Below are 16,573 nucleotides of genomic sequence, written 5' to 3' on the forward strand. Positions count from 1 at the left end.
GAAATGGTCTCGTTAAGGTGACAGCTCTGGATTGGTCATGCCACCGTAGCATACCAGTATTGTCTACCCAGACTGATAATACTCACGATAATGTCTATCTCCAAAACTAAAAGATGTGTCGTGTTTGTTCTCTTTGACAGCCAATTCGTGTTCGTACTTCGTAATGGATGAGGATTTGGCCATATTAACCCTGTCAAACGCTGTTTAAATTTTGGGCATGCTGGTGAGGGAACCATTACAAATATGTAAGAAATCCTCTTGGTATTTTGTGCCAGATTGATGTGGCATTTTAAAATCATATTTATTCACTTTAATAATACTTAAGAATTAAAACATCCCAGTTTAATGAATAGAATGCAACAGATAATATTAAAATCCATCACGTGAAAATATTTCTACACTAGCAGCTGTTATAAACATTGCCAACATTTACTATGACATAATAATCCTCATTTTATCCTTTCAGTATTTTAAAAGGCTGATAAGATTTATCTTTCATTTTTTTATGGACCAAATCAAACACATTTGCAATATTACATAAAAATGGTATTATCTTCTTTGTTTAAACTGCTTTCACAGGCATTTAACTCGTAAGTATTCAGTTTTTTGGCCCTGTTTCGTTGACTGACCTTGCATAGAGAGGTCATCGGATTAATATGCGTTATAAAGGTGAAGGTCGTATTAAAAGTCATTGATAAAACAAATCCAGTTTTATACTTTTAGTATCATGTCACCTAGACAGATTATGAAATATTTTATATAATTATGTATCAATGAAATGAAACGAAATAATTGCATATTAAGCTTTCCCACGGTGACAGCTACTGTCTGTCTGTCAATATTTTGATTATGTTGAATTCAGTGGTGTATTTTCCTTGAAACAAACTTAAATTCCCGCTGCTTGTATCCCATTAGCTCGGAAACCAATGGCATGCCAATCCTAAGCCTTACATATGATGCTCTGTTGCACCCTTTATAGATTTTCCTCTCGGATGAGTAGCAAATGTGCCAACTTGTTAAGATATATTTCATGTTTCTGTTAGATTCAAAAATCCTTGTTTTGAAATTGATACCTGGAAAAGGGTTAATTGGCATAAGCAATTAAAGGTTGCATATTTCATTTACCTATTTAGTGAACGACATGCCCATTTGCGCAGGAATGTCTAGTGTAACGCAAACGATCGCTTGCATATACGTGTTTGGCTTCAAATGGTCGTTTTATTTTATCAGTCATACAAAAAACAAGTTACTGGCTATTCTTTTGAATGAAGCTGCCATGAATTGCAAATTCTAGGGTAATTCAAGGTGATTTCTATCCACAACTGGCTAATATGTATTTGAAATGTACTAGCAAGTTACTGGTCATTCTTTCGAATGATAGTAACATGTCAGTAATTCAAGAGTAATTCATGGGTGATTCAAGGTGATTTTAACTACAATTGGCTTGAGCAATTTAAAATTCTCAGGCCTTCGCTCCGAGTTTAGTGAAGTTTAATTTAATGTCATTTGTAAAATGTTTCATTTTTGAAGAAACTGATTTCTTCTGAACACTTTGGTCGAGTTTTAAGGGTATCAGGGTTCAGCCATCCCGACATTACGGAAAGTTATCCTTGTTGTCAGTAAAGATTTATTACTTCTTCTGCTTAGGCATTTGGTTTCATACACCTGTACGAATTATAACGGTAAGATCAGATCAGATCGTTGTATAGTTTTTCTTTTGCATATTGAGTTTCTTCACTTACGTTTTTGTGTTGTTCGATAATATCTTTGTCAAGTTTACGGTGTCCGATTTACAGTTGGTATTTTCAGATTGTGTAAATCAAGCCTCTAGAGTGTCTGTCTTTTTCGATTTTAAAGTTAACTTAGGTACGATAGGTCACTCGATGCCGAAATTGAAAGCTGGCATGTGCGCGCTGGCGTTTGCTGACGATCAAATATTGCTCTATCTCAACCTGAATAAGGATCAAATACGACCTCATATTCGGTGATATGCGATATTGATACTAGCGGATAATCGCTATTGTTTGTAAATCACTTCTAGTGCATTTTAATTACTAAAGTATTATCTCCAAAATTGTTTTCTTCATTGATAAAATCGGGAATGGCAGAAATGATTTATGGCTTACGAAATAGTTTACGTGACTGGACAAGATTAATGAAAAACAGTGATTCATTAAGTTCCTATTTGATTGTGACCAGTGAACTTATGATCGTGTAAAACACTTCATGATTCAACTACACACTTCACCTCGGTTCTCTTATGAAGTTAATTTTGGTTGTGTATAATGTAATAAACGGCATGGACATACATTTGTAAACAGTCTTTAGATGTCAGAGAAATTATTTGCCCTTCTTTTAATTTCAATAACATTCGCCAACAATTTACATAATATTAGTCACCGAACGACCGGAAGCTGGTGACTACATTACATAAGGTCATGATAGAATAATCTCTAAACAAGAAAGATATAAAGCTTTGAAGGAAAACACTTTTCTAAACACTTTACAAGATTATAACGTGAGGAATGATTATTTTTATCACGAAATAAGCTCTTCCGTGAAAAGTATATGAAGTAAGTCCGACAGCTATGAAGTAATGCAACGCATTGGCTTCTAGACTTCAACTACGGAATATCAAACTAGTTTCTTTTAAAATGGCACCGAAGATATTATTCGATCCCAAAGTATATTTGCGATGCTTGAATTGTGTGACTTCTTCAGACTTATATCATAAAGGTTGCATGATGCTAATTCATTTCTGTCTTTATTTCATATACAGGATGACATCATTTTCAGCACTTTAGAGCATTTGAATGATAGAAATCAGTTAGGATACCACGTTTACTTAACCAATATCAAAATAGAGATGTGATGTTTATTTAGCTAAGAGTATGCAACGAATTAGAATATTTGAAAGCTGTAGTTGATGCTGTCATGGTACCATGTGGTGCTCATGGTACCCATCATGAAAGATAACCCATTAGATATAAATATCAGTTGTGCAGCTTCCTGATTTAGCACTTTTATTCAGGCCAGAAAACTCACATTTTTCATTTTGAAATAAATTTTAGTGGATTTTAAGGAGTGAAGTTCTTTAATTCTGATAAAATGGTTTTGGCGACTTTGATACATGGTGTCAAAATTCTACTTGTCTCTGTTATGTTTTTCAGGCTGTCAAAGATAATATGGGTACAGAGTGCCGGTGTCACGGAACTTCCGGTTCATGTACATTGAAAACATGCTGGCGGAAATTACCTCCCTTTAGAAAAATAGGAGATTATTTATTTGAACAATTTAAAAGTGCCAAACTGGTTGTTCCTTGGAGAGGAGGTCGACTTCGACGACCGAAAAGGTTACTACTACAAAAATCCAAAAAACCTAACAGAAAACCCCGAAGACGGGACTTAGTTTACCTCGAAAAGTCACCAAATTATTGTGAATATAACGAAAAGACAGGTTCATTAGGAACAGTTGGGAGAAATTGCAATAAAGGATCGGACGGTAATGACGGGTGTGACTTGATGTGTTGCGGAAGAGGCTATAACACACATCAGTATACAAAAACATGGCAGTGTAATTGTACTTTTCATTGGTGTTGTAATGTGAATTGCAAAAATTGTACAGAGAAACGGTTAGAATACACTTGTAAATAGAACATATTTAGCTTCTACATCGTCTCAAATAATTGTCAGAAGATATGAAATGTGCTGAAGATATCGACGCGGGACGTTTCTGTACAGAAACGTTAAAGAGCGTACAAATCTAGCTTTAAAGCTGTTGTGAAAATGCCAATAATAAGATATGTGAAGAACGGAAAATATCATACAAGGGGAAAGGTTGTTTTTTGTGGCATTGATATGTTTTGTGTTGTTTTTATTTTTTTTTTACAAAAAAAACTTTATGAGCAACACACTCGGATAATTTAACCAGTGTCTTTCAAATGACTTTGCGTGAGAGTAGCTGACTATGGAAGGGTTTCTATAGCAACAGACAGGTAGAGGATCCCCAGCAGGAGTCTGTTGGTGATTCGAGTCATGTAAACTATATATGGTCAAACTTGTAATGACGACTTTGTTTCGAAAACAACGACATGTTTCAGAAATTTGCGTATCATTATAGCGTCTGAAAAAGTCCCGAAAAGACCTGCAATTTTATCATGATTAAATCAGTTTTACATACTGCTGTGACGAAATTGTTTCGAAAAACAACGATTTTTTAAACATTCTGTACATTTCAGTTCATATTACTTTAATATTACATGTATGCCAAGTTTGTTCTTTGCAATTTTATTATAATATCAGTACGCTGAACATCTGAGAGAAAGTTCACAAAGTCTAGATAATCATGAAGGGCATGATTTTTTTTCTAGGTGTACAACATGTGGATACATTATGGGTTTTTTCTCTCGCTCTGATGGGCTTTTCATTATCAAATTATCAAGGGCTCATCGTAAATCCCAACTAACTGTTTTTAATTTATTTCAGATAGGTTTCGCATTGAACCCTCGGTATCTAGACATTTTATTAAAGTTTCCTCATTAAAATAAATTTAGAATAATTTGGCAGATATAAATAGATGGGTAAGAATTCAGATACCTGTTTGTAATATGATTTGGTATTGCTGTGGAATTGCTCAGAGAAGTAACGTATTTGGTCCAGATTTGTTGTTAATGCCTATCAGTGTTGATTCTCTTTAGCCGATAGATTCTAAAACAGACATAATGATTTCTTCTAACACTGTAAGTAGCATTTTGCAGTTTACTGTTATTTTCTTTAAATTTTCAGACATGAACATTTCATTTTAGATAAAAATAGATTTAGATGAACATCTCTTGTTAAGAGAAACTAATGTTTTACTTTAGACAATGTCTTTGTAGGGGTCCAGAAAGGCCCATGCCTGAGAAATGATTTAACATAAATAGTATCATTCAGTGTTAGACTTCAGAGATACTGTCAAAGCACAGAACCACGTGGTCTAGTTCATGCCTGCTCTGTGTTCACAATGACAATGATTAACATAATTAAATTATAATGAAACTTATACATATTCATGCACACTCATACGTGTGCATTTAACTGAAATTTGAGGCGTATCTGTAGTTTTGCAATAGCATGACTTGACTGATAATTCTTCAGAACAATAATTTCTTATCATTTCTGTGTTCAAATCTATTTTGTCACAACTATGTTTTTTTTATTGTAAGTCATCAAGATTAAAAGTCTTCCTAGGGGATTTTTTGACATGGCACCTTTCGATTTTCAGTGCTGAAATGATTTGTTAAAATTGAGTCCGTTGTCTTCTGTCATTTATATTGTCGACATTTGTTATTGGTCAGTTTCTACATATACTTTTTGTTCAGCTCTTCGTTAAACAAGGTTTAATTTTGTAACCACTGGTTCAAACAAATAAAAATAAGCTGTATATTTTATATTTCCTTTTTTCGCAATATCGCCATTGTGTACATGGGACTCACATCTAGATATACTTCAAAATATTCTTACATTTCAAAACATATTAAAAAGATCTGCAAGCTGTGGTAAAATCCTCGCATTTTCTTCACGAACTTATCCGGTGAAAGCCGTGCTACAGAATTTGTCTCTACGTTTAACATGTGTCTCTCAAACAAAACTGAAGTTACTTAGTATATGGTTAACATATATTTTAACTGGAACCTTTTCGCAAGTATTGCTGTAAAAGTGCAAATATCATATGATGAGATACATCACATACTGGTACCTTCTTCCACAAATATTAAGTATAGATTGTGGCTTTTAACACACACTTAATAGTTAAGATCATTACACTGATATACTACCACAATATTGCACTTGAAATTTTATTGCAATGTTACAATTAAGGTTTTAAAATATGTATTATATTCTTTTATTGTCACACATTTTTCGAGTCACCAGGACGAGAACTGCACTATCTATCTCGTTGATATATTGGAGAAGATATATAATTGTGTTATTTATAATTTCTGTCGTTTATATGACTGAAGAATTGTTGAAAAAGACGTTTACCCGAACACACACACACACACACACACACACACACACACACACGCATTTATAATTTACATTTTGGAACAGTCGCGTGAACAGAGCTATACGAAAGGATTGGAGATCATATAATGTTTTTTTTGGGATAAGTTGTGATGTCGACTTGCATATGTCGCTTTAGATCTAGTTCTACATGGAACGCGCGTTATTTTGTGTCCTTAATTTATTTACCTGCATTAAGTTTAACATTCTGAAGGGTTTCTTATATCATGAACATGATAATTATATCATATTGACATATTGTAAGCTTTTAATATTGAAGTGTATATGTCAACAAACTATTTTATATTGTGTTGATACACCGGAACTGTCTCTGATCTCAAAGAAGGAATGATAAGGACATTGTCTCCCTAAATGACGTCACTTATGACGTTATTTTTTAGCGTTTACAATTTTTCTATTTGCATTTTTTCATTAAAAACATGACTAAATATGAAACCGTTGTGTATATAACCTGATAAATAAATCGAATACGTAAGTGCATCTATCCTAAGCATACATTATTTACTATTTTGGCAAAGATAGAGTAGATTCTAAATCTGCTCACTATTTCATCCACTTGAAAAAATAGTAGATCTAGATCTGTTCGACTTATGTCTTCAAATATGCTCCTATCCTTACTCTGTTGTGAAATCCTGAATGTTTGTTGTGACTGACAGAACTCCATTTCAGTATAGATTCAGTGTCGCTGGCTACATCCTAAATTTATGCTTCGATTCATTTACAGCAAGAACACGAGCAAAAATATATTGTACTTCTTTGTAATGTAATAAAGCGTATAAGTACATCTGTAAATTAATTTTAAATAGAAAAAAACATGACCAGTGAAGACCTAGAACAATAACTAGTTTACGTGTTTTTGTATCTTAAAGCCATGCCTAATTGTGCTTCTAGAAATAACACGCATTGTTCGTTTTCTTTGCTATCTGTACATGCCTTGGACAGTTCCTTATTAGGGAGGTCGGGTACAGGAATTCGTGTACCGTTATTGTAGCAATGTCCTTATCAGTCTTTATACGTGTTACATTTTAATGTTATATTTTACCTTGCCAAGGGACGTTAATGTCCCTGTTCATGTGATACGTAAAAACCATTGTAAATACTGTACATTGTAATTCTAAAGAAATAAATTAAATATTGCCTTATACTTATTTCCATACTTTCTTTTTTATGTTTCCTATTTTGGTTGCATCCTTCACAAGAATGATAGAGAAATGCTGCCACATCCCACAATGATCAAAGAAATTTGTAAACCCCTGGTGCATTTAGTTTTAAGAGAAAAAATACTTTGTAGTACAAGACAGAAGAAATAGATAACCAAAAAAACCCACAAGGGTGAAAATCCAAAATGTATAGTCATGAAACCTACAAATGTGACTGTATAGATGCCTTCGTAGGTTTTATCAACCATACAAAGTAAAATATAGAATAGTGTTGCAAAAAAAAAAAGAAAAAAAATGGGAGCTTATGCCAATTATTTGAGCACATCACCGTCCCAAATTTTCCAATTTTACTGATCAGTGTAAATAAATGTTATCTCCTATAGGCGTATCATCAACACACGCAACGGTAACAAAAAACAAATGTAAAATATTTTGTAAAAGTGCTAACAATGTAAGCAAGCAGACACAAACTGCAGAAGGTATAGCAACAAGAGAAACGTCATTAAGAACCCGATGAAACTTGACAAACGACAAAGTTCATATTAATCACCAGGTTATTCCAATTGCCTGTCCGCTACGTGTTCCGTCAGCGTCAGACACAGTCAAAGAAGAAGGCATAAAATCCGAAAACCCCTAAGTGGTGTGTTTTAAAAGCTGATTCGTAGCTTCTTTTAAGGAAAGCTAAGTACAACAACAAAGTTGCCATGGCCTAGAATGATACAAAGATGAATAGCATTCTTATCAATGTTGTTTGCTTGCCAAATGTCAGACGATATCAAAATAATTACAACTTTGCCATCATGATGCGAAAATTTGTGCTGATGCCTCTCGTTCTATTCTGTCATTGTGTACATCGGCCATGAAAACCTTTTCCCAGACAATAACACAACTAAAATCGGTATGTAACAAACTGGTATCTGCAAGAAACTCATCTAATTTCAAACGAAACAAGTATAGACTGACAATGACTTCGGAGTCTAATAAAAGTTACAAAGGACATTATTTTACATTTTCCTTTTAAACATTTGCCATAAATTTTATTCAGATATTGATGTAAAGATTAGCTGACATGGATTTCTTTGACTCCAAGGGTAACTTTGTCGATTTTGTATTAGAACAGTTTTCAGATTAAAGAGTTTTATTCCTTTGTTCTTTTCTGAACGTTTTGATCTTTGCTAATGAAAATCCCTCCCAGCCGTTGTAAATTCTGTCAAGAGTTTATAAAGCCAGACGTTTTTAAACAAATTCGTTTCTGTTCTTTTAGCTGGTAATAAATTTTATCTGGTGAAATTACATCTGTAAAACATTGTGAACATTTTTGGTTTCAAAACAAAATACAATTAATGCTTCTTTTAATGTGTATATATATATTTTTTAAAAATCATTGTTATCTGCTGTCAGGTCACCGCTAACTATACACATCTCGACCTCACCTTTTTTGAAACTGGTCACGAAAAAAAAATCAAAAGCAGCTTCCATTGACCGGCATTATGTTTTAACAACATACCAAAATCCGTCAACAATGAGAGCTGATAATATTTAAGTAATGCCGTGGACATCTGCTCGCCTTCTTATATGGACAATGTTTTGACCATGTATGATAACATTTAATGGGTACTGTTTAATGCAGACAGTCAGATGTTCACGAATCGGGAAAGCTTTAAACTTGGCCAACTGTTCGGCCAACAAAATTTCACACCGTACATCGAGATGCTCTATTGATACTTTCTATCAATTATGAAAAACAATTCTATTATTGCAGTGTAGAAGGGAACACCACAAACGCACACCATAAAGCTCCTAGAAGAGTAATGGATGGTTATATGGCAGGTGGAACATAGAAAAGATGTTATGGAAAAGTCACGAATATTATAGCGCTACTTCGAAACTGAATTAATAAGATGAATCTTTGATTAAATTATGAGATAACCACAGAAAGATCCTTTGTTGTGAAGAGCACACTATATAAAGATATCCACTGAAGCTGTGTTTCAGCTAGGCCTACCGATTTTGGAAGTATCACAGAATGGTAGCCACTGTTTCAGATTAATAAATTTAGTCGTGTAGTTCTTTTTAATTAAAGCCATCATTTAATCGATTTTACGTATTTCCTTTTGCAGCTCGTTTGTACGTCGCCATGTAAGAGGAATGACGACATAGAAAAACTGGGAAACATCACCACGTGATCAAAATTCACCGATGTTTTAAATAAGACTGTTTGATAGAAGTCATGCAGAAGTGTCCAGCGGAAGAAAATATTTGGCTTTATTCACTTCTGGCACAAATATACTTCATGAATTCCACAAAACACTGTATTGGTAATAGTAAATAATCTTTTATGTGGTAAACTATTTGAAATTTGAGACATTCCAATGGAACTAAATCACTGTACAGTACTGAGTTGTTCGGTCCAGTTAGCTAGAACTGACTCGACTATATAACGTATGATAGTAATTTAGTTTAGTTTTCTCTGTTTTTGAAATACTCGGAACTCTGCAATAATCAGTAACATTCCTGCCGCCGACGATATATGCAGAATGGTCAGAAGTATAGACCACCAGCCGGCGTTAATAGAATATCATAGCAATACAAACTGCCCTAGCTGATCTCTAAATCGTGCCATTGAATGTAATGCTCTTTATGTACGAATTTCTTATTTTATTTTACTTTATGGATAGTCACTGATGTTGGAGGATATACTAGACGAAGGAAGATTGTTTTACTAACGCTATTCCTTCAACAAGCACAATTTCAAATATGCAGTTTGGCTTGGTAGCTATTTAATGGTTCAGACGCCGAATAACCGTTATCATTATGTGATGCGTCGCATATGAAACAAGACTTAGTGTGTCTGTGATAACTTAAGGTTTCGGTTAAATGTTTGTACTTTTGAAGGCTGTTCTTTGATTTTTAAACCATGAGCACTATGCAACTTTTCAAATCAATGCGTAATAACAAACCTGAAGTAAAGCTTTGGCCGCAGAAAGAACATAGATATAATTTCAAGAATACAGAAGAAGCTATATGGTTCAAACAAGGGTATATTCACATTTAAAAAACAACAAAAAAACAACAAACAACAATGTAACATGTGCTTTCCAACGGAAGAAAAGTTCCTGAAATGCACTTAAAAACTATGGGATGAGGCAACACAGCTACTGTATCAAATTCATTTGGTTGCACGATAGTTTCACGTCCAAGCCTCGAAATGGAAATTCAACCAAGCAAATAATGATCATTGTTGTCAGCAGGTTATTACCGTATTTCTCTCCACTTCAAAACTTCATTTCTCAAAACATTTTTAACATTAACAGGTGTAATACAAGTAATAATAACACTAAATGTGTCATTAATTTAAAGTAATTGCATTCCAGTCAACGTTTTAGTGCTAAATACACCATTCTTAGATATTCATAGCTTTAATTTTCTCTTCCCCGATCTCAGCGATACCTTGATTTGTAGATATAAAGCTGGCGTTATCGCCTAATTTATGTGAGAATATATCTAAATTGACATTATTAGTAGATCACGTTAGCGAAAAAGATACTTTAGAGTGGGGGGGGGGGGGGGGGGGGAAAAATGGGACAGGATGACACAAGAAATTTTTTTCTAAGGGCAGTCGTTTTTAGTTTGTGATATTTAATGAAAGTTGTTTTAGTTTTTAAAGCAGTAAAGCTAAAATAATGCAATATCATATCGTACATGAGCTTATAACGTAGTATTAGGACGCTTTTATCGTATCGCACATCACTAGTATGAAGACTTTTATGGAGTATTTTCTACTGCTCTGTGAACATGTTATCAAACTTCGGAAAAAGTATCATATTACTTTTCCTGTATCCCAGACTCACCAGTTTCGACGCACATAACAAGCAACTTGGCCGCGCTTTTTCATTCAGTAACATACGTGACTCCATTAGATGTTGCATGTACACTAACCTTTTATGCATTGAATCATACCAATAACATCTTATTCTAAACAGCTGACTGCCAGAAATCAAAAGGTAAACAACAACTAGTGTGGTCGGCCATACTTTTTTCTAACACACCTATTTCGACGCATCTTACATGATACTTGTTACGAAGCTTTTGATTGGCTTAAATATTTGTGCAATCACTATAAGTAATGTGCTACACCACAACTGTCATGGATGCTGCAATAAAACTTGACACAAAAGCTGGTGCAAGTAGATAATCAATATTAAGGCCAAATGATATAAATAAATCTGAAAACATTTTAACATTCATGAACATAAGAGGCTATGAACATAAATAATCACTCTGCTTTTTTATAAACACTGTCTGATGTTTTTTCTTTCATTTTTCTGGACTGCAGTGTTTACAGAGGAATTTGGCACATTTTGTTTTATACAAAACTTTAGATGAACCCAGTGTTCACAGCCTACTTGACAAGAGAAAAAAATGAAGTGTGTAGTAATGATGGCATTGATATATAATGCGTACACCTTCCAAAACAGTGCATAAAATAGTGCGACTACATATGTCACGTGGCAGTGATGTGACCTTGACAGCACTAAAGTCGGCTGCAGACGTAAAACAAAATTTCCAGAAATTTTTTTAATCTAAGCTTCCACTGGGACGTTTTTAAAATGGATGAAAATTTGCATTAGTAGAAACATCAAAAATCATGTATAGGGTAAATGTAAGTTGATAAATATCTTCAAATCCTGAACTTTCCAACTTTTTTATCGGTAAAAGTAACCATGATGTTTTCTGTCATTACACCGAGTAATTACGTCATCGGAAACCCCAAGTTAATCGAGAGCGAGGTCAAAACAAAAATGGCGTCGAAATAGGTGTGCGTAAAATTACGTGGTGCGACGATATTATAAGACATTCTATAAATACCGGCGGGGAGCTTCTCTGATTTCGCGGAATACTTTGGCCTTGGTCCTTTAGGACACATAAATTATTTATTGAGAACATCTAGATGCTCGGAAAGCAAATAACATCATCTTTGTCTTTGGCCATCTGTCAGCGGCAAAATATTTCTTTAAAACATTAATCTTAGCGAAAAACTTACTTTCGTGTTTGAGCGTGACATTTTGTAATTTGTTTCAATTTAACCGCATTAAAAGTTACCAATTCTATGAGAAAAGTACCCAACTCAAGACCTCAATAGTTTGACAATTGTTACCTACAACAAACAAATTTGCCCTACATAAACAATGACGACAGATTTTACGTCATTTATTGACCGAATCTCATTGAATAATTGTTAAACAAATTGCACACTCACTTTCACTAGGGCATCTAAATATTAGAAACCATTGCGTGGGAGCTACACAGTACCAATGTCGTATATTTTTTTCAATAGACAGGGTTCAGGTCTCGTATATTAATTAAAGTTTTAACACAAATACGTAAAAATAGATATCAAATGTTATGTAAACATTTAAAATTGAAAGCATGCACCAGGAGAAACTGCAATAGCGATAAATAGTCGTGATCTATTGTATGGGATGACTTATCAAATTTCCAAAAGAGAAACTTTACTTTAAAAAAAAATAATGCAGCACTTTATGTTACATATAACCTTTTATTCGTACCACTTCAAAAAGAAATTGAGAACTTTTATTTCAAAAATATCAATGACTTCCTTTAATGCGCAGGACAATTGCTCAACTGCGTGACAGAAATAAGACTTTCCATTACACCGAAAGAATTGATTAAGATTCTTTTGTTGAAAATAATTAATTTCTTTAAAGAATTCGTCGTGGGAAGCCATTTCCAATCAAACTGAAGATGTTTACCTTTCGAATGATATTGTTGATTAGATTAAGTAATAGTATTATCACTGACAGACTTGAGCTACTCGTCTGTATTGTGTACAGTTTAATCGAACCCAATCGTTTTACAATTTTTATGCAGTAAATGTGAAATGAAAATAGCAATACAGAAGAACTATTGCGTTTTAACAAACCTCGTTTAAATATCATAGGTCATCTTGGAGTTTAATGTTGTTAAAAATACGTATTCCTTTAAATATTATCTTTCATTTAGCACAGCAGATGGGAAATACAAAATAAAATACTGGATTTTTAATGCTTTTAAATTATTTACGCCTGTAAAACAATTAACAGCAAAATTATAAGAGAAAAATAAAGCTTTTGAATGACTGTACTGTATTGCCAGTCACTTTATTTTGGTAAGCTACAAACGTATTCATCAGTTTAATTTCTTGAAACGTTTGGAGATAGGATTTTTTTTTATTCTCATACAAACAAAACACAATAACGTTGTTGACTGTTGCCATTTGTACTCCGTCCTGCTGAATGAAGGTAAAAATTAGTCTGTCAAAGTGAGCCGGACCTTGTGTCAATGACCTGGTTCCAAGGAATATACACTAGACAGCCTAAATCATACTATTCAAATATATAAACAGGTAAAAAAAAACGTTCTCATCCGAGTCATAGATCACCAAATTAATTACAGTATTTCCAATATGTCATTTCTATTTTGAAAAAAAAGAAATACAAAATTGAAACCTATCTCCATTCCTTGGACTTTTTTATCTTTATCAAAGTCTATTTCCAACCAACTAACTTGTGTTAATTCAAAAAGTAAAATACAGTACGATTTCTTTAAGGTATTTAACATTCTATTGTACAACCACAATCAAATACCTATTTTTTCTCAGAAAAAAATATAATGGTTTATTACTAATTAAAGAATGTCATTAAACGCAATATGATAATTATCTATCATTAAAATGTCAAGAATTTACTGCCTCGGTTTCAGGCATGCAGCCAGTGTGGCTTGAATACAGTTGGAATCATTCAAGCTTTGACGTCATTTATTTCATGATAGCATCTTGATAGACCTAATAACTATATAGATTTAAATTCACAATCTGGTATGATCCTAATGAAACTGCCTAAGGGGCATTTGTTACATCCAATTTAATATTGCTTAAAGTCAATATTACTTTAAGGCAAACCAATTATGTAAAATTTATTTGCAAACGGTATATAAACAGAATTCTTTTCTAACATAAGAGGCTTGATTTTACGAGAGTATGTGTGCGTGCGTATGTTTGGTATTCGTATTGCGGCGAATGTTGACAGGTGTCAAATGTTTTTACTGTTCCAAGTGTTTAGTGAAAAAAAAACTATAACTCATAATAACTATTTTAAACTGTTCAATTTATCTTGATTATTTTCACGAGTTGCTGATTTCCCAAAATGTATGTGGATTTTATGGTTCTTTTGCCTTTTGATGAATAGAGTTAATTGAGCCTAATTAAGGTAAAGACGAATGGAAATATGTGGCAGTAACGTTTCATATCCAAAACCTATAAATGAAACTAAAGGCCTACGTAACAGAAATGCCTTCGCAGGCGTTATAAAATGCACCAAGGAAGCAAAGACAAAATACAATAGAAATCAACAGAGTAGATCATGAACAAAGTACATGATGAAACATGTAACAGCAACACATACCAGATACGGCATGACTTAGTCCACATTTTCGGCATACTTCTGTAAAGCTATGCGTTAGGACGACGGCAGTATGTTTTTTTCCTTTTTATGTCTAACTGACCACCAAACTTATAAATAAAATTCCTGTTATTTTCATAAATATTACCATCACGCGATGTTTTTTGGTATATTTTGGTATAGCACGGTATATCATCTACTTTATTCATGATCTGTCCCGTTTATTTCTATTGTATTTTGGCTTTTTTGTTTGTTTGGTTCATTTTACAAAGTGTTATGGGGAAAAAGGACTTCAACTGTATCGTTGATATACTCTGAACACGTTAGAGAACCGTGCTATCTGTCCACAAAGAGCTATGCTAAGTTACTCGGACAGGGCTGTGTCTGAAATATGTTTCTCTCTCTCTCTTTTGTGGGCTTTCTTTCGCTCTATCCAGACGGCAGTGGACGAATTCGCGCTATGAGTGACTGCGGTATGTATGTAAAGCACATTTGAACCATTTTCAGGTATAATATATGAGTCTTGAAATAAATTGCTATACAAGCGAAGGGTACCATGAAAACACACTATCAAGTTGTACCCTTAGACTAACTTAACAATGACTAAGGAAGAAGAATGCAATAATTGCCCAATATAGAGTCATCGCCTTATCAAGGTGTTGTCAGGCAGGGCAATAATTTACACGTAAAACTTGAAATTGATCATCTATAATTTGCACGCTTCATGAACTATTTGGACAAATTGGTAGCGACAGTCACTGTCAGTTGTATAATCGCCTTGTAATAATCAGCGGCTAAATTGCTACGATATTTCAATGGATAAAGCGCCGGCAGATGTTTTTCTTGTTACCAAAGTAAATGGTATGACCATACTAAGCACCGTTTTTTTGCATGCGGACAGAATTCTTCATTTGGGGTGGACGTAATTCGCACGCTCAAACGAAATCTATGCCTTCAGAATAATTGTTTAAAATTTATGTCTCTATTTTAAAGACAATATGATAGCTTGATGTCAGCATACTGGAAAAATACCTTTGGGGAGACACAAAGCGCCTATTTCTTCGGCATGCTTTGATTCTTATATGATATATTAAGCATACAAATTTTGTTTAAATTATTTGATAGATCTATTTGCATTAGCCGTGTGCAAAAATTCTGCATCTAAAGCAAGAATTATACTGGGTATAGTCAAATAAGTCTCCTCCTACACACATTTCGAATTTGTTTGTCCAATATTTCAATAAATTAATATGCAATTGTCGTAGTGAACAGATTTGGAAATCACCAAGTCAGGCATCTAATTTGGGCATGTCTGTAATAAAAATGAGCGAATTAGTGTATTATCCAAATCAATTAATGAATAAATATGTCAGTGTATCACCTGGATTAATTTATTAAGTTGTAATTTAAAGACGAGCAACGTATCAGTAATAGAATGTAATAATATTGACCATTGAACATCCATGATGATTTGGACATTGAGCGTGAAATGTAAAGAAAATCACAACACAAGATTTACTCTTCAATGATTTTTGAAACAAATTTACCGTCAAAATATTAAGTTCTTTAAGTGCTAGCGTCGAATCTGTATGATTACATTTCGACATTGGTATTTATATGTCTGTAATATCTAAAAAGATCCTTGATAGTTAAATACTTTTTCATTGCTCAAAATTAACTTAAAATTGATATTTTCATAAAAGAATTTCTAAATAAATTCGCCAGCATATTTGGAAGCAGGGTGGCGTGAAACAGGATTTATCCGATCTGATTGATACAAGTGACGGACTCCCCGGGAGGTCCAAGGTTCAAATACTTTCTCTTTTATTCACATATTATGCGGTAGAGGGGTTTAAACCCAATATGATTTCAGAGTCTGTCAACCAGT

The 16,573-nt window shown here is 33.7% G+C and overlaps 1 protein-coding gene across 2 annotated transcripts in view; it reads left to right on the top strand.

Moving 5' to 3' along the window:
* Positions 1-7,213, top strand: part of LOC123529956 (protein Wnt-7b-like) — a 51,915-nt gene extending 44,702 nt beyond the window's left edge. For both annotated transcript variants that reach the window (XM_053521112.1, XM_045310593.2), the window contains exon 4: positions 3,171-7,213. In XM_053521112.1, coding sequence (XP_053377087.1) covers positions 3,171-3,653 — 483 coding nt within the window. In that variant the 3' untranslated portion in view covers positions 3,654-7,213. The remainder of the gene's footprint in view (positions 1-3,170) is intronic.
* Positions 7,214-16,573: the final 9,360 nt, after the last annotated feature.

This window comes from Mercenaria mercenaria, chromosome 13 (assembly GCF_021730395.1).
Source record: "Mercenaria mercenaria strain notata chromosome 13, MADL_Memer_1, whole genome shotgun sequence".
NCBI lineage: Eukaryota > Metazoa > Mollusca > Bivalvia > Venerida > Veneridae > Mercenaria > Mercenaria mercenaria.